Genomic DNA, 14838 nt, shown 5'->3' on the forward strand with positions numbered 1-14838 from the left:
CGCGACGGTAACACCAAACCGGTCTCTCTAGGAGAGAAATGTGGTCGTTCCTAAGGCGAGTACTTAGAGAAAGATATATGCAGACATGAAGAATAAAGATGTAGAGTGTTACTAACATTTGTTTTATTTAAAAATCTATAAGAATTTTCACATAAATTCGGAGACAGTATTTTTCAGCACATCCCAGTATTTTGTGGAACAGAATTGTGAAAGCTAAACCCAACTTGCCCTTTCACCAGTATTAATGTTTTCCTTTGGTACAGGTGCCCAGGTCATAAGAGATGACTCAGAGTGAGCTCCTACAGCGTAACAGGCCGCAGTGGCCGAGCGGTTCTAGGCGCTACAGTCGGGAACCACGCGTCCGCGCAGGTTCGAATCCTGCCTCGGGCATGGATGTGTGTGATCTCCTTAGGTTAGTTAGGTTTAAGTAGTCCTAAGTTCTAGGCGACTGATGACCAGAGTAGTTAAGTCGCATAGTGCTCAGAGCCATCTGAAGCATCATCCTCCAGCGTAAATTACGGGTGGTATGCGCGTCTGCTGACACATTTTCGAAAACTGACTGGTCTCTGTTGAAATACAGGGTGTCAGAAAAGTCTTTCCCTGATTACATAAATTGATAACTCAGGCTAGAAGTAAGATAGAAACTTGTGTCGAATTGTTTACAGCTATCAAAGTTTTTTTTTCTGTTTTAGGATCGCAGCACGTAGGTAGTGGATGAGGGAGTGTGCCCAAGAAGCCATGTTAACCAATCAGGAGAAGGCACAGTGTGTCCTGTGGTATCATGAGACACGATCACCAACCACAGTGCAGAGACACTTTCAGAAAACTTGTGGAAGGAATCCACCAGATGTCAAGAGCATTAAAGCCTGATATGAGAAGTTCAAGAACACAGGATCGGTTGCTGACCTTCCGAGATCTGGTCAACCAAGAACCTCAGCAGACAGGGTGGAAGCTGTAAGGCAGTCTTTTCTGCCAAGTCCGAAGAAATCGGTGCGCAGGGCCTCATGTTAATTACAGATGCCAAAAAGCTCTCTCCGTGACATTTTACACAAACGTTTATAGTTTCGTGCATACAAAGTGCAAATCGTTCAGGCCTTGTTGCCCAATGACAGTACACGTCGATATGACTTTGCGGTCGAAATGCTATCACGTATTGAGGACGATGATGGTTATCTCAGACGAATTACCTTTTCCGACGAAGCGACCTTTTTTGTCAGTGGAGTAGTGAATCGCCATAACGTGCGCATTTGGGGTTCACAACCCCCTGGCGAGGTCATGGAGTGCACCAGAGGCAGTCCAAAGGTGAATGTTTGGTGCGCGCTATTGCACGATCGAATTATCGGGCCATTCTTCTTCGCTGAGGCTGCCATCACATCTGCAGTGTATCTGGACATGTTGCAACTGTATGCTGTTCCTCAGCTGCTTCAGTATCACCCCGATGTCTTGTTTCAGCAAGACGGTGCACTGCCTCATTGGGGTTTGGACTTCCGTGCCTATCTCGATATGACCTTTCCTGGGCGATGGATTGGTGGTGATGGGCCAACGGTTTGGCCTCCACGCTCACTTAACATAACCCCATTACACTTCTTTTTATGGGGTTATGTCAAAGGACGAGGTCTACCGAACACGTGTACCAGATCTTGAAACCCTGCGGCTATGGATAACTACAGTCGCTGAATCGATCCCTCCAGTTATGTTGGCTAATGTGTGGTCGGAAATTGAATATCGCCTAGATGTGCTACGTGCTACCAAGGGTGCTCATGTGCAAGTTTACTGATGTGTGAAAAAAACTTTGATAATTTATTAACAATTAGACACCAGTTTCATATTTATATCTTACTTATAGCCTGAGTTATGAATTTATGTAATCAGGGAATGACTTTTCGGACACCCTGTACAACAATGCCTGTGCTCATATGCACCAAAGAATGTGACAGGAAAAGAACATGCCCTAGTACATGAGGATCATTATCGCCATATTGTGGATTTTGGAAAGCGCTGTTTAGAAATGACTTATTATGAGATTGTGTCTTCTCAGTAATTTGCTTGTTGGCAGCCGTTTGCTGGATGTGGGTTGGCGATCCCGGGTTTTCTGAGCTGGGGACTGGTAAGCGCCGGCAGTCCCCTGTCACCGTAGGCTCCGGGGAATGCTTCAGCGACCACCACGGCAGTGGAGTGGTTGAACGTTGTGCGTCACAGGGAATGGGGATCTTGGTTTAATTTCCCCGGATCGCGAGGATGGTACAAGCCTCCATAAAAAAGCCTATATCTCGAGGTGTGCTGCATGCTGGTGAGATGCATGGCTGTTGAGGTGTAACAGTCTGTGGGGGCTTGCAGGACATCACCAGGGGGAGCTTTATTCGTCAGAATGGGGCTCTGCCCCTTGGACATCAAAATTAGAGAGCAGGCTGCGTGGTTCTGGGTCAAGAAAGGAAATGTTACGAAGATAGAGGAAATTTTAGGCACTGGGGCAAGGGACAAGGGTGAGATTCGGCAGAGGGGTGAACAACTGTGGCAAGAGCTATGGGAGACGGACGAAACAGGACGTAGGACATTTGAACTTATTTCGAACATTAGGGAACAATTAAAAATGAAATACTTTGAACCCACCAGAGGACTAATTTATTTTCTCGGGCCTTACCCGACATACTTACGTTGGTTCGGGAAAAGGGCCACACCCGCGTGTGAATGTAGTGAACCAGAGGGTACTCCCGATCATGTGATTTACGAGTGCCCTCTTTTGCTTCCACACTACGTGACCAATTACCTGACCATGACGCATACCACCTAATAAGACAACAAGACACTTTTCAAACTCTTAACAAACTAGTAGACGAGGTATCACGAAAAGTGTTAAAGGAATACCTGAGAGAAATAAATTAACATAAATTAAAGTAAAACTGGAGATATTAACACCAAACACGCGCCCTACTCCTATACCGCCTGCGCGTGGATAGGCCGACCTTAGTAGTCTGGAATCCTCCACGTGCGGGACTAGGGGGAGTGGGGAATAATATGACAGACTAGACGAAGCACTGGAATGGACTTAGGTTGAAACTAGTTAGTAGGAATTAGATTAGGAAATTAGTATTAGGAACCTGCAGCGAATAACATCCTGGCCTGCCCAGTGTCAGGGGCATGCCCATCGGGATTAGCTCAATGGGGCAGGCAGTAAAATAGGTTTATATATATATATATATATATATATATATATATATATATATATATATATATATATATATATATATATATATATATACCTCGTTCAAACTCAGTGACGTGTTGATAACAGGCCTTAGTCACCCTAAAGGCAGGCTTCACTAACGTCAAGTCACCATGACGTGTCTCAGATGTAACTAACGCTTCTAGCATCATAAAAGAAAAAAATAAGTTAAATATATTTCAATTTTTTTCAATTTTAGTCTGATAATTATGTATATATTATGTTTCATACTAGAATGTCGTGTTCCTAGTTTGGCACAGCTTTGTCACAGGAAACACGAAAGCTGTCGAAGACGTCCGTCATCTGGTCGGCTCCTGGTTCAAATGGTTCAAATGGCTCTGAGCACTATGGGACTTAACTTCTGAGGTCATCAGTCCCCTAGAACTACTTAAACCTAAGTAATCTAAGGACATCACAAACATCCATGCCCGAGGCAGGATTGGAACCTGCGACCGTAGCGGTCGCGCGGCTCCAGACTGTAACGCCTAGAACCGCTCGGCCACTCCGGCATGGCGACGACTTTTACATCGTGTACAGTTCTGCCACTGGGCACAAGAAAAATTACAGGACGATGACAGATTTTTTGCTCGTGTTCTATTTAGCGACGAAGCGTCATTCGCCAACAGCGGTAACGTAAACCGGCAGAATTTGCACTATTGAGCAACCGGAAAATTCACGATGGCTGCGACAAGTGGAACATCAGCAACGTTGGCGGGTTAATGTATGTTGCGGCATTATGGGAGGAAAGATAATTGGCCCCCATTTTATCGATGGCAGTCTAAATGGTGCAATGTATGCTGATTTCTACGTAATGTTCTAGCGATGTTACTACGTTTCACCGCATGACAGAATGGCGATGTACTTCCAACATGATGGATGTCCGGAACATAGCTCGCGTGCGGTTGATGCGGTATTGAATAGCATATTTCATGACAGCCCGTCGAAGCACCATACCATGGCCTGCACGTTCAACGGCTCTGACGTCCCCGGATTTCTGTCCGTGGGAAAATTTGAAGGATATCTGCTATCGAGATCCACCGACAACGCCTGACAACATGCGTCAGCGCATTGTCAATGCGTGTCGTTACACGTATTGCCAAATGCATTGAGGTTGACGGACATCATTTTGAGCATTTATTGCATTAATGTGGTACTTACAGGTAATCACGCTGTAACAGCATGCGTTCTCAGAAATGATGAGTTCACAAAGGTACATGTATCACATGGGAATAACCGAAAAAAAATGTTCAAACGTACCTACGTTCTGTATTTTACTTTAAAAACCTGCCTGTTAGCAACTGTTCGTCTAAAGTTGTGAGCGATATATTTGTGTCTATTACAACGCCATCTATCACAATGCGAGAAAAGTGGTCCAACTAAAACATTCATATTTCTTTACGTATTACACAAATATATAATAAAAAATAGGTGTTCCGTTTGACCTATGGCAGCGCCATCTAGCGGGCCAACCATAACGCCATCTGGTTTCCTCCTTCCAGCTAGACGAATTTCGTTCTGTGTAGCTTTTTCGGTTGTCGCTTATTTCGTGAGATATTTGGCGCCGTCTTGATCAGTGGACCACCCTGTATACTGATGCAGTCTGAAGCGACCAATGGAAACTTGTACTACGTCAGGGATTCAAACCGGGGTCTCCTACTGACTAGGCAGATGCGCTGACCACCACGCCACCCTGGCATAACGACTTTGGAAAACTGCTCAGACTACCTTAGCGCACCTCCCTCCTCGGCCCTAATTCCCGTTCACGCCTCAGCCCACTTGGTATTCACTCTAAACTCAAACAGCATTGCAGAGGCTCTCGAACTCTATTAGAATAACACCTCCACATCAAACGATTCGGGAATTCGGATTGAGGAGCAATCGATGTGAAAGGGTCCTGTGGTCCCCTTTCATTATCATTTTATTTGCTTTCCGGTGATACAGAACTCTCTGGCATGCGCGCGAGTGAATGAATGTGTGTGTGTTTCATTTTGCTATACGGTAATTTAGTCTGCTGCAGAAAATCAAAGTTAGTCGTACAGAATGGTAACCCTTGTACACCACTGGCCAGTAAAAATTGCTACACCACGAAGATGACGCGCTACAGACGCGACATTTAGCCAACAGGATGAAGATGCTGTCTTATGCAAATGACTATCTGTTCAAAGCATTCACACAAAGTTGGCGCCGGTGGCGACACATACAACCTGCTGACATGAGGAAAGTTTCAAACCGATTTCTCATACACAAACAGCAGTTGACCGGCGTTGCCTCGTGAAACGTTGTTCTGATGCCTCGTGTAAGGAGGAGAAATACGTACCATCACGCTTCCGACTTTCATAAAGTTGGGATTGTAGCCTATCGCGATTGCGGTTTATCGTATCGACATTGCTGCTCGCGTTGGTCGAGATCCAATGACTGTGAGCAGAATATGGAATCGGTGGGTTCAGGAGTGTAATACGGAACGAAGTGCTGGATCCCAACGGCCTCGCATCACTAGCGGTCGAGATGACACGCATCTTATCGGCATGGCTGTAACGGATCGTGCAGCCACGTCTCGATCCCTGAGTCAACAGATGGGGACGTTTGCAAGACAACAACCATCCGCACGAACAGTTCGACTACGTTTGCAGCAGCATGGACTATCAGCTCGGAGACCGTGGCTTCGGTTACCCTTGACGCTGCATCACAGACAGGAGCCCCTGCGATGGTGTACTCGACAACGAACGTGGGTGCACGAATGGCAAAACGTCATTTTTCCGAAACAATCGAGGTTCTGTTTACAGCATCGTGATGGTCGCATCCGTGTTTGGTGACATCGCGGTGAACGAACATTGGAAGCGTGTATCCGTCATCGCCATACTGGCGTATCACCCGGCGTGATGGTATGGGGTGCATTGGTTACACGTCTCGGTCACCTCTTGTTCACATTGACGGCACTTTGAAGAGTGGACGTTACATTTCAGACGTGTTACGACCCGTGGCTCTACCCTTCATTCGATCCCTGCGAAACCCTACATTTCAGCAGGATAATGCACGACCGCATGTTGCAGGTCCTGTACGGGCCTTTCTGGAAACAGAAAACTTTCGACTGCTGCCCTGGCCACCACATTCTCCAGATCTCTCACAAATTGAAAACGTCTAGTCAATGGTGGCCGAGCAACTGGCTCGTCACAATACGCCAGTCACTACTCTTGATGAACTGTGGTACCGTGTTGAATCTGCATGGACAGCTGTACATGTACACAGCATCCAAGCTCTGTTTGACTCAAGGCCGAGGCGTATCAAGGCCGTTATTACGGCCAGAGGTGGTTGTTCTGGATACTGATTTCTCAGGATCGATACACGCAAATTGCGTGAAAAGGTAATCACATGTCAGTTCTAGTATATTTGTCCAATGAATACCTGTTTATCATCTGCATTTCTTCTTGGTGTAGCAATTTTAATGCGCAGTAGTGTAGTTTTCAGGTAGGCAAAGAGGTTTGCCCCCCTTGTGTGAAAGTTACCGGTGTAAGGTTGGTGGCGGATGCCTCATCTCTGGGTTTTCCTGGCCACGGGGTCGCATGGGAGACGTTGGAGTGTGTGGACAGCCAGTCTGCTTCCAGCTCGCCGAGGGTCTGCAGCCGAAGTCCCTTCGAAGAAGGGTGAGCTGACTTAACCATGTGGCCCTTTGTCTCATAGCAAGAGGGGAGACTTTAAATTTTGGTCTCGCGTTTCATCTTATGAAGATTGATTTGCTGGGTCCCAGCAAGGAATGCTCGTCTTTTGCAGACTTTCAGTTTTATTCCTATACTTGACTTTGATCCGTAAGAAGAACATAGCACAAAGGTGTTGCATACGTTGAAGCCCCCTCGGTTCAGTGTGAATGTTTGTGTGCCTGCAACTGCGTGTGTATGCTTTCTAATCTTTTCCGAATCTTGGCAATTTTTGCTTCTTTGTGAATTTTCTTTGTCTCATTACTTTATGCGCAGTGGAAACCATCCACATGGGTTACTATTAGACTTCTTTGGCCCTCTGCCATTATCCTTTGTCTGTTCAAATGTGTCATGTGTAAGATGTTAATTGTTCGCGACTGCGTGGTTTGATGTTACTAAAATATGGCGACAGTACGTAGAAATTGTGTCTCCACGAACCACGTGGGCACACGAGTCTGTTGTCAAACGTATGGCTTTTCACAAGCAATTGTACTTAGTTACCAGGCAACAGCAGTCTATAGATGCATTACATCAATGTTTTAAGGAATAAATAATTTTGCCTCCAATCTTATCCAGTGTACCGATGCTACGTCTCAGTTAACTACGCCATTTACCGTGTTGTTTTCCTTGTCAGCCCATCCATAGTGTTGCCATGTGCACAGGTCCAATAATTAGTGTCCTTTTCTTATTTAAAACAAATGTTCTGGAATAGATCTTGTTTTCAGCAATGTTGCTGCAAGCTGCACATATGCACAGTGTTCGCGCTCTCTTTACTTTATTCAATATTTGATTGACCAGTACAATGCGTGGATCATATTAATAATTACATTCCATTCTTTATCAGTGACTTTACAATGAATGTTCTTTTGTGAGTTTTCGTATGAATAAATTAAGTAATTTTCCAACTCAGCGCAACCGGCTTTTTGTTGTGTGGCTAGAGTTGGTGGCGACCCAATCTTTTACGCTGATTTCAGTGTCTGATAGCATTTTCTTATTGAAAGTGCGCGTGGCTCTTTCAACCATCGGGATACATTCAAAGTGCGCTTCGCGCTACTTACTCATGCTACGGAAGACGCTCTACCTTCTACATGTTAACGACGAATATGCTGCCATTTACCCTACGTTCGCCTAAAGGCATCGACAACCCCTTAGACACTGAAGCATTACGGGGTTGCATACGTGCAAGGCGTAGCCTTCCCGGCCAACGTCGAACAAGGACGACAGGCGGCAAGAGAAGCCTCGCCAGAGGTCCTTCGTGCCAGGCACCTATTTCTTCGGCCATGTCACGTGTGCAGAACTGGATCGGTATGAATTCTTCCGCGTCCCTGGTATATAGCCTGGCGCAAACCAACAAGTCGGCAGTTCGCTGCACCGGAGGTCTAGGCCAATTCCTGCGCCGGTTCTTAGCAGCCCATCAGTCATAGCCCGGTCGGAAGGCGCCACAGTGGGACCTACGACTTTGCATCGACATCCTGAGACGCACCTGTGGGCCAACAATGCCGAACGCTCAGCTCCGTCCTTAGCGGTCAGTTGCACAGTCTTCATGTCCCTCTACGTTTATGCAATGTTCCAGACCTGTATGAGAGGTTTTAATAATTTTTTGTTAAGAAGAATTTTTCCTTTGTTATTAAATTTCTCAACTGTGGTCCGAATAAACACCTGTTCTTGATTACCTCCGTTTTATTATTGAGCCCTATCTTTGGGGCGACGTCGTTGTTTTCCCGGGTCGTGTGAGTGGGCGAGTTTGGTACTGAGGAGGAGGGAGGTCCGTGCAGTGCCAGAACACGCTGGGGCCGCTGGCGGCACGCATGGACATTTCACAATACATATAAATGACCTAGTAGATAGTGTCAGAAGTTCCATGCGGCTTTTCGCGGATGATGCTGTAGTATACAGAGAAGTTGCAGCATTAGAAAACTGTAGCGAAATGCTGGAAGATCTGCAGCGGATAGGCACTTGGTGCAGGGAGTGGCAACTGACCCTTAACATAGACACATGTAATGTATTGCGAATACATAGAAAGAAGGATCCTGTATTGTATGATTATATGATAGCGGAACAAACACTGGTAGCAGTTACTTCTGTAAAACATCTGGGAGTATGCGTGCGGAACGATTTGAAGTGGAATGATCATATAAAATTAATTGTTGGTAAGGCGGGTGCCAGGTTAAGATTCATTGGGAGAGTCCTTAGAAAATGTAGTCCATCAACAAAGGAGGTGGCTTACAAAACACTCGTTCGACTTATACCTGAGTATTGCTGATCAGTGTGGGATCAGTACCAGGTCGGGTTCACGGAGGAGGTAGAGAAGATCCAAAGAAGAGCGGCGCGTTTCGTCACAGGGTTATTTGGTAAGCGTGATAGCGTTACGGAGATGTTTAGCAAACTCGAGTGGCATACTCTGCAAGAGAGGCTCTCTGCATCGCGGTGTAGCTTGCTGTCCAGGTTTAGAAAGGATGCGTTTCTGGATGAGGTATCGAATATATTGCTTCCCCCTACTTATACCTCCCGAGGAGATCACGAATGTAAAATTAGAGAGATTCGAGCTCACACGGAGGCTTTCCGTCAGTCGTTCTTCCCGCGAACCCTACGCGACTGGAACAGGAAAGGGAGGTAATGACAGTGGCACGTGAAGTGCCCTCCGGCACACACCGTTGGGTGGCTTGCGGAGTATAAAATGTAGATGTAGATGTAGACTGCCTGATGGAAGGGTTGTGGTCACCAGAGTGCACGACTTCGTCATAAACCGGATCCAGAAAGTTTTAAGACGAGTGCATTTCAATCCAAGTAGAGAAACCCCCACCATTGTGATATCTCGCGATTCTCCAGTGACTTGGGTTCATGATGCTGCTCGTAGCGTCGGCGAGACGAGGAGCAGCGAGTGGAGTGCTTGGGGATGGCGGATCTGATTAGCTTTCCTCGACTTCTTATTACTATTTACTGCGTTCAACCTCTTACAATTTGTTAAGTTCAACCAACGGCAATTTTTCTTGCGTGGTGGCCTCTGACGCCCTAGTTACCTGCCCAGCGGGTTAGTGTATGTAACGGCAGCGTACATTTCCTCACCTTGCTGCTGCTGTCCGGTAAGGCGTGTAGCTTTGACAGCTTTCTTGATTGTAGGTCGGTTGGTGATTCTTCTACACTGGTGGTGGTGATTCCTTTCTCGTTGTGGGCGCTCTAAACACACTATTCTCGTCGTAGTGCACACCGCCGGTTCCGGCTTTTGCGTATTGTTCCATCGTTGCATTTGATTTATCGGACGTCAGGTAGCTTCAGCAAGATTATCATTAGTCATTCGTTAGACTGCCACTAGTCTGAGTTACCATCTTGTGAAGTGCATGCAACTCTTGTCTGGCTATCTTATCGCTCGCGAAAGTGTTTGTTGCCGGACCTCCTCAGAGGTTGATTCCTGGAGCACCGTCTGGATCAGTTGCTTGTTTTTTTTTAATTAACTTTTGCTATTTGCTGTTTTACAGCAGGTTTCAATTTTTTTGTATTATTGCAGTTCCTGGCGTGTAAGGCATTCAGCCGTGATTGTGGTTATTTGCTTTAAAATTCTAATTTGGTATTTGTATTTACGCAGTAAGCCTTTAAAAACTTATTTACTGCCATTCTTGGCGTCTGATGCCATCTGCTGTTTTTGTGGCGAATTGCCTTTAATATTTCAATATCTGTAATTTGCAAGTTGCAGCGAGTTTTAAACAATTCTTAATTTGTTGCCATTCCTTGCGAGTAAGGCCTTCTGTGCAGATCACAGGGGCTTGCTTTTAAATCATTATCTGTTGTATCTGTATTTAATGGTGATTTGATAAATTGTAACTCACTGAAAACACTATTATTTACACTGTTGTTTATTCTTTCATTAATAGCGTGTGGTATTTCTTTTATTTATTGTTGACTCGGGAATTGCTGATTTAAAACAGATTGTGTGTAACTGTAAAGGGCAACCAATAATGACTGATTATGTCCCCGTCCACAATCGTAACCGAATCCTGCCCTCCCTCGACTACCAGGTCACAATTATTGCTTCTCAAGCACTTTCCCGTGGGAGATATGGCGTCCCATTTTGCAAGATGAGAAAAGCGGACTACGTTGCTGGTTTGACAAACACTCAAGTACACTTTCTCATCTCGACTGGCATACAGTATCACCTGATCTAATGCCATCGACGAACTCTGGGAGTAATTGGAATAGCGGCTGAAACATACCACTCAACGCCCCTGCAGTTCGGTCCCTCTAAGGGTTCAAAACATCAGGGAACGGCCTCAGCTGGCTGTAATCTGAAGCCTGTTGGATCCTCTTCCTCGCCGAATTGATGACATCATCAGGGCTACAGTCAGTTCTGATTACGTAGGCTTTCCCGGCGTAATAGTCTTGAAAGTCTCTTCGGGTTTGCTGCCGGATCCTAAAATCAACTTGACTCGATATTTTACGCTCCACACTGCTCTCCAATGCTAAATTTGTGATCCCTTGGTGCCTCAGAAGATGCCCCACCAACCGGTCCCTTCTTCTTGTCAAGTTCTGCCACAAACTCCTCTTCTCCCCTATTGTATTCAATACCTCCTCATTAGTAACGTGATCTACCCATCTAATCTTCAGCATTCTTCTGTACCACCACATTTCGAAAGCTTCTATTCTCTTCCTGTCCAAACTATTTAACGTCCATGTTTGAGTTCCATGCATGGCTACACTCCATACAAATACTTTCAGAAACCACTTCCTGACACTTACATCTATACTCGATGTTAACAAATTTCTCTTCTTCAGAAACGCTTTCCTTGCCATTGCCAGTCTACATTTCATATCCTCTCTACTTCGAACATCATCAGTTATTTTGCTCCCCAACCTGCAAAACGCCTTTACTTCTTTACGTGTCTCATTTCCTAATCTAATTCCCTCAGCATCACCCGACTTAATTCGACTACATTCCATTATCCTCGTTTTGCTTTTGTTGATGTTCATCTTATATCCTTCTTTCAAGACACTGTCCATTCCGTTCAACTGCTCTTCCAAGTCCTTTGCTCTCTCTGACAGAATTACAATGTCGTCGGCGAACCTCAAAGTTTTTATTTCTTCTCCGTGGTTTTTAATACCTACACCGAATTTTTCTTTTGTTTCCTTTACTGCTTGCTCAATATGCAGATTGAATAACATCGCGGAGAGGCTACAATCCTGTCTCACTCCCTTCCCAACCGCTGCTTCCCTTTCATGCCCCTCGACTCTTATAACTGCCATCTGGTTTCTGTACAAATTGTAAATAGCCTTTCGCTCCCTGTATTTTACCCCTGCCACCTTCAGAATTTGAAAGAGAGTATTCCAGTCAACATTGTCAAAAGCTTTCTCTGAGTCTACAAATGCTGTAAACGTAGGTTTGCCTTTCCTTAATCTTTCTTCTAAGATAAGTCGTAAGGTCAGTATTACCTTACATGATCCGACATTTCTACGGATTCCAATTCGATCTTCCCCGAGGTCGACTTCTACCAGTTTTTCCATTCGTCTATAAAGAATTCGCGTTAGCATTTTGCAGGTGTGACTTATTAAACTGATAGTTCGCTAATTTTGACATCTGTTAACACCTGCTTTCTTTGGGATTGGAAATATTATATTCTTATTGAAGTCTTAGGGAATGTTGCCTGTCTCATACATCTTGCTCACCAGATGGTAGAGTTTTGTCATGACTGGCTCTCCCAAGGCCGTCAGTAGTTCTAATGGAATGTTGTCTCGAGGTATAGGAAAAGTGAATGGCAGTGTAAGAACAAATGTAAGAAGAGTACAAGAGTAGTAGATGTAAGATTGGTGGTTGGGGCTTTCAGTGGCGTACGTACCCCGACGCAGAGCAGGAGTCGATGCAGTCGGCAGCGACGAAGCACGCGAGGTCCATGGTGAGCTGGTAGCTGTCGGTGGTGTCAGTGAGGCCGGCGAGAGCAGCCAGGCCGTCGTCGCACTCCTCGAACCCGAGCCTCCTGGGTCCCAGCGTCCAGCTTGTTATCAGGCGAAGCATGGCACCCACCGCGATGGACCGATACTCGAGGGTCTTGCAAGCTATCAACACGTCAGTGTGTCCTGCGAAACGTTGTAACGTATTACTATCTCTACGAGGTTTTTCGTCGAGCCATATACGTTATCTTGCATTTCTAGCTGCTTTTCTCAGACAAATAATGATAAAAATTCAGAAATTCAGGGGCGCCACCAGCCCAAGCCCTTCCTAACAATTTACAAAAAAACGGAGCAGCCAGATAAATAGCACTCCGTGTCGTGCATGAAGCAACTTCCAGAATGAGATTTTCGCTCGGCAGCGGAGTGTGCGCTGATATGAAACTTCCTGGCTGATTAAAACTGTGTGCCCGACCGAGACTCGAACTCACAGTTTTAACCTGCCAGGAAATTTCATATCGGCGCACACTCCGCTGCAGAGTGAAAATCTCATTCTGAAAACATCCCCCAGGCTGTGGCTAAGCCATATCTCCGCAGTATCCTTTCTTTCAGGAGTGCTGGTTCTGCAAGGTTCGCAGGAGAGCTTCTGTAAGGTTTGGAAGGTAGGAGACGAGGTACTGGCAGAAGTAAAGCTGTGAGGATCGGGTGTGAGTCGTGCTTCGGTAGCTCAGATGGTAGAGCACTTGCCCGCGAGAGGCAAAGGTCCGAGTTCGACTCTTGGTCGGGAACACAGTTTTAATTTGCCAGGAAGTTTCATATCAGCGCACACTCCGCTCCAGAGTGAAAATCTCATTCCTGGAAACATCCCTCAGGCTGTGGCTAAGCCATGTCTCCGCAGTATCCTTTCTTTCACGAGCTCTGGTTCTGCAAGGTTCACAGGAGAGCTTCTGTTAAGTTTGGAAGGTAGGAGACGAGGTATTGGCAGAAGTAAAGCTGTGAGGATCGGGCGTGAGTCGTGCTTCGGTAGCTCAGATGGTAGAGCACTTGCCCGCTATAGGCAAAGGTCCGAGTTCGACTCTCGGTCGGGAACACAGTTTTAATCTGCCAGGAAGTTTCATATCAGCGCACACTCCGCTCCAGAGTGAAAATCTCATTCTGGAAACATCCCCCAGGCTCTGGCTAAGCCATATCTCCGCAGTATCCTTTCTTTCAGGAGTGCTGGTACTGCAAGGTTCGTAGGAGAGCTTCTGTAAAGTTTGGAAGGTAGGAGACGAGGTACTGGCAGAAGTAAAGCTGTGAGGATCGGGCGTGAGTCGTGCTTCGGTAGCTCAGATGGTAGAGCACTTGCCCGCGAAAGGCAAAAGTCCCGAGTTCGAGTCTCGGTCGGGCACACAGTTTTAATCTGCCAGGAAGTTTCATATCAGCGCACACTCCGCTGCAGAGTGAAAATCTCATTCTGGAAACATCCCCCAGGCTGTGGCTAAGCCATATCTCCGCAGTATCCTTTCTTTCAGGAGTGCTGGTTCTGCAAGGTTCGCAGGAGATCTTCTGTAAAGTTTGGAAGGTAGGAGACGAGGTACTGGCAGAAGTAAAGCTGTGAGGATCGGGCGTGAGTCGTGCTTCGGTAGCTGAGATGGTAGAGCACTTGCCCGCGAAAGGCAAAGGTCCCGAGTTCGAGTCTCGGTCGGGCACACAGTTTTAATCTGCTAGGAAGTTTCATGAAGCAACTTGATTAATACAGGTTTGGAAATCGGAGTAGGGGGGTAAGATCGACACCAAACAATTTATCTTTCACGTAGATTATTTATTGCAATTAAATATTGGGGTGCACATCCTAAGTACACATAACTGATGAGTGACTCGAAATATTTAAGTAAGAATTACGTGAGAATGAAACACAGCACAATTTAACTACAGCAAGAATAAACACAGCAGACGGGTGTGGGAGACAATTATACTATCATCTCCTTTGCATTAATACCGTAAAAATATCTAAGTGAGATTTGCATTACGATCATACGCATGCTCTATTCTGGACAGAGGTTTAAA

At 45.9% G+C, this 14838-nt stretch overlaps 1 protein-coding gene across 4 annotated transcripts in view; it reads right to left on the reverse strand.

Moving 5' to 3' along the window:
- The window catches only part of LOC126210627 (uncharacterized), a 178345-nt gene that overhangs the window by 46639 nt on the left and 116868 nt on the right, over window positions 1-14838 (reverse strand). For 2 of the 4 annotated variants that reach the window (XM_049939930.1, XM_049939929.1), the window contains exon 2: window positions 12741-12978. The exons of the other annotated variants lie outside the window; for them this stretch is intronic. In XM_049939930.1, the coding sequence (XP_049795887.1) occupies window positions 12741-12978 (238 nt within the window). The remainder of the gene's footprint in view (window positions 1-12740; window positions 12979-14838) is intronic. 4 annotated transcript variants of the gene reach the window in all.

The sequence above is a fragment of the Schistocerca nitens genome, chromosome 10 (genome assembly GCF_023898315.1).
Source record: "Schistocerca nitens isolate TAMUIC-IGC-003100 chromosome 10, iqSchNite1.1, whole genome shotgun sequence".
NCBI lineage: Eukaryota > Metazoa > Arthropoda > Insecta > Orthoptera > Acrididae > Schistocerca > Schistocerca nitens.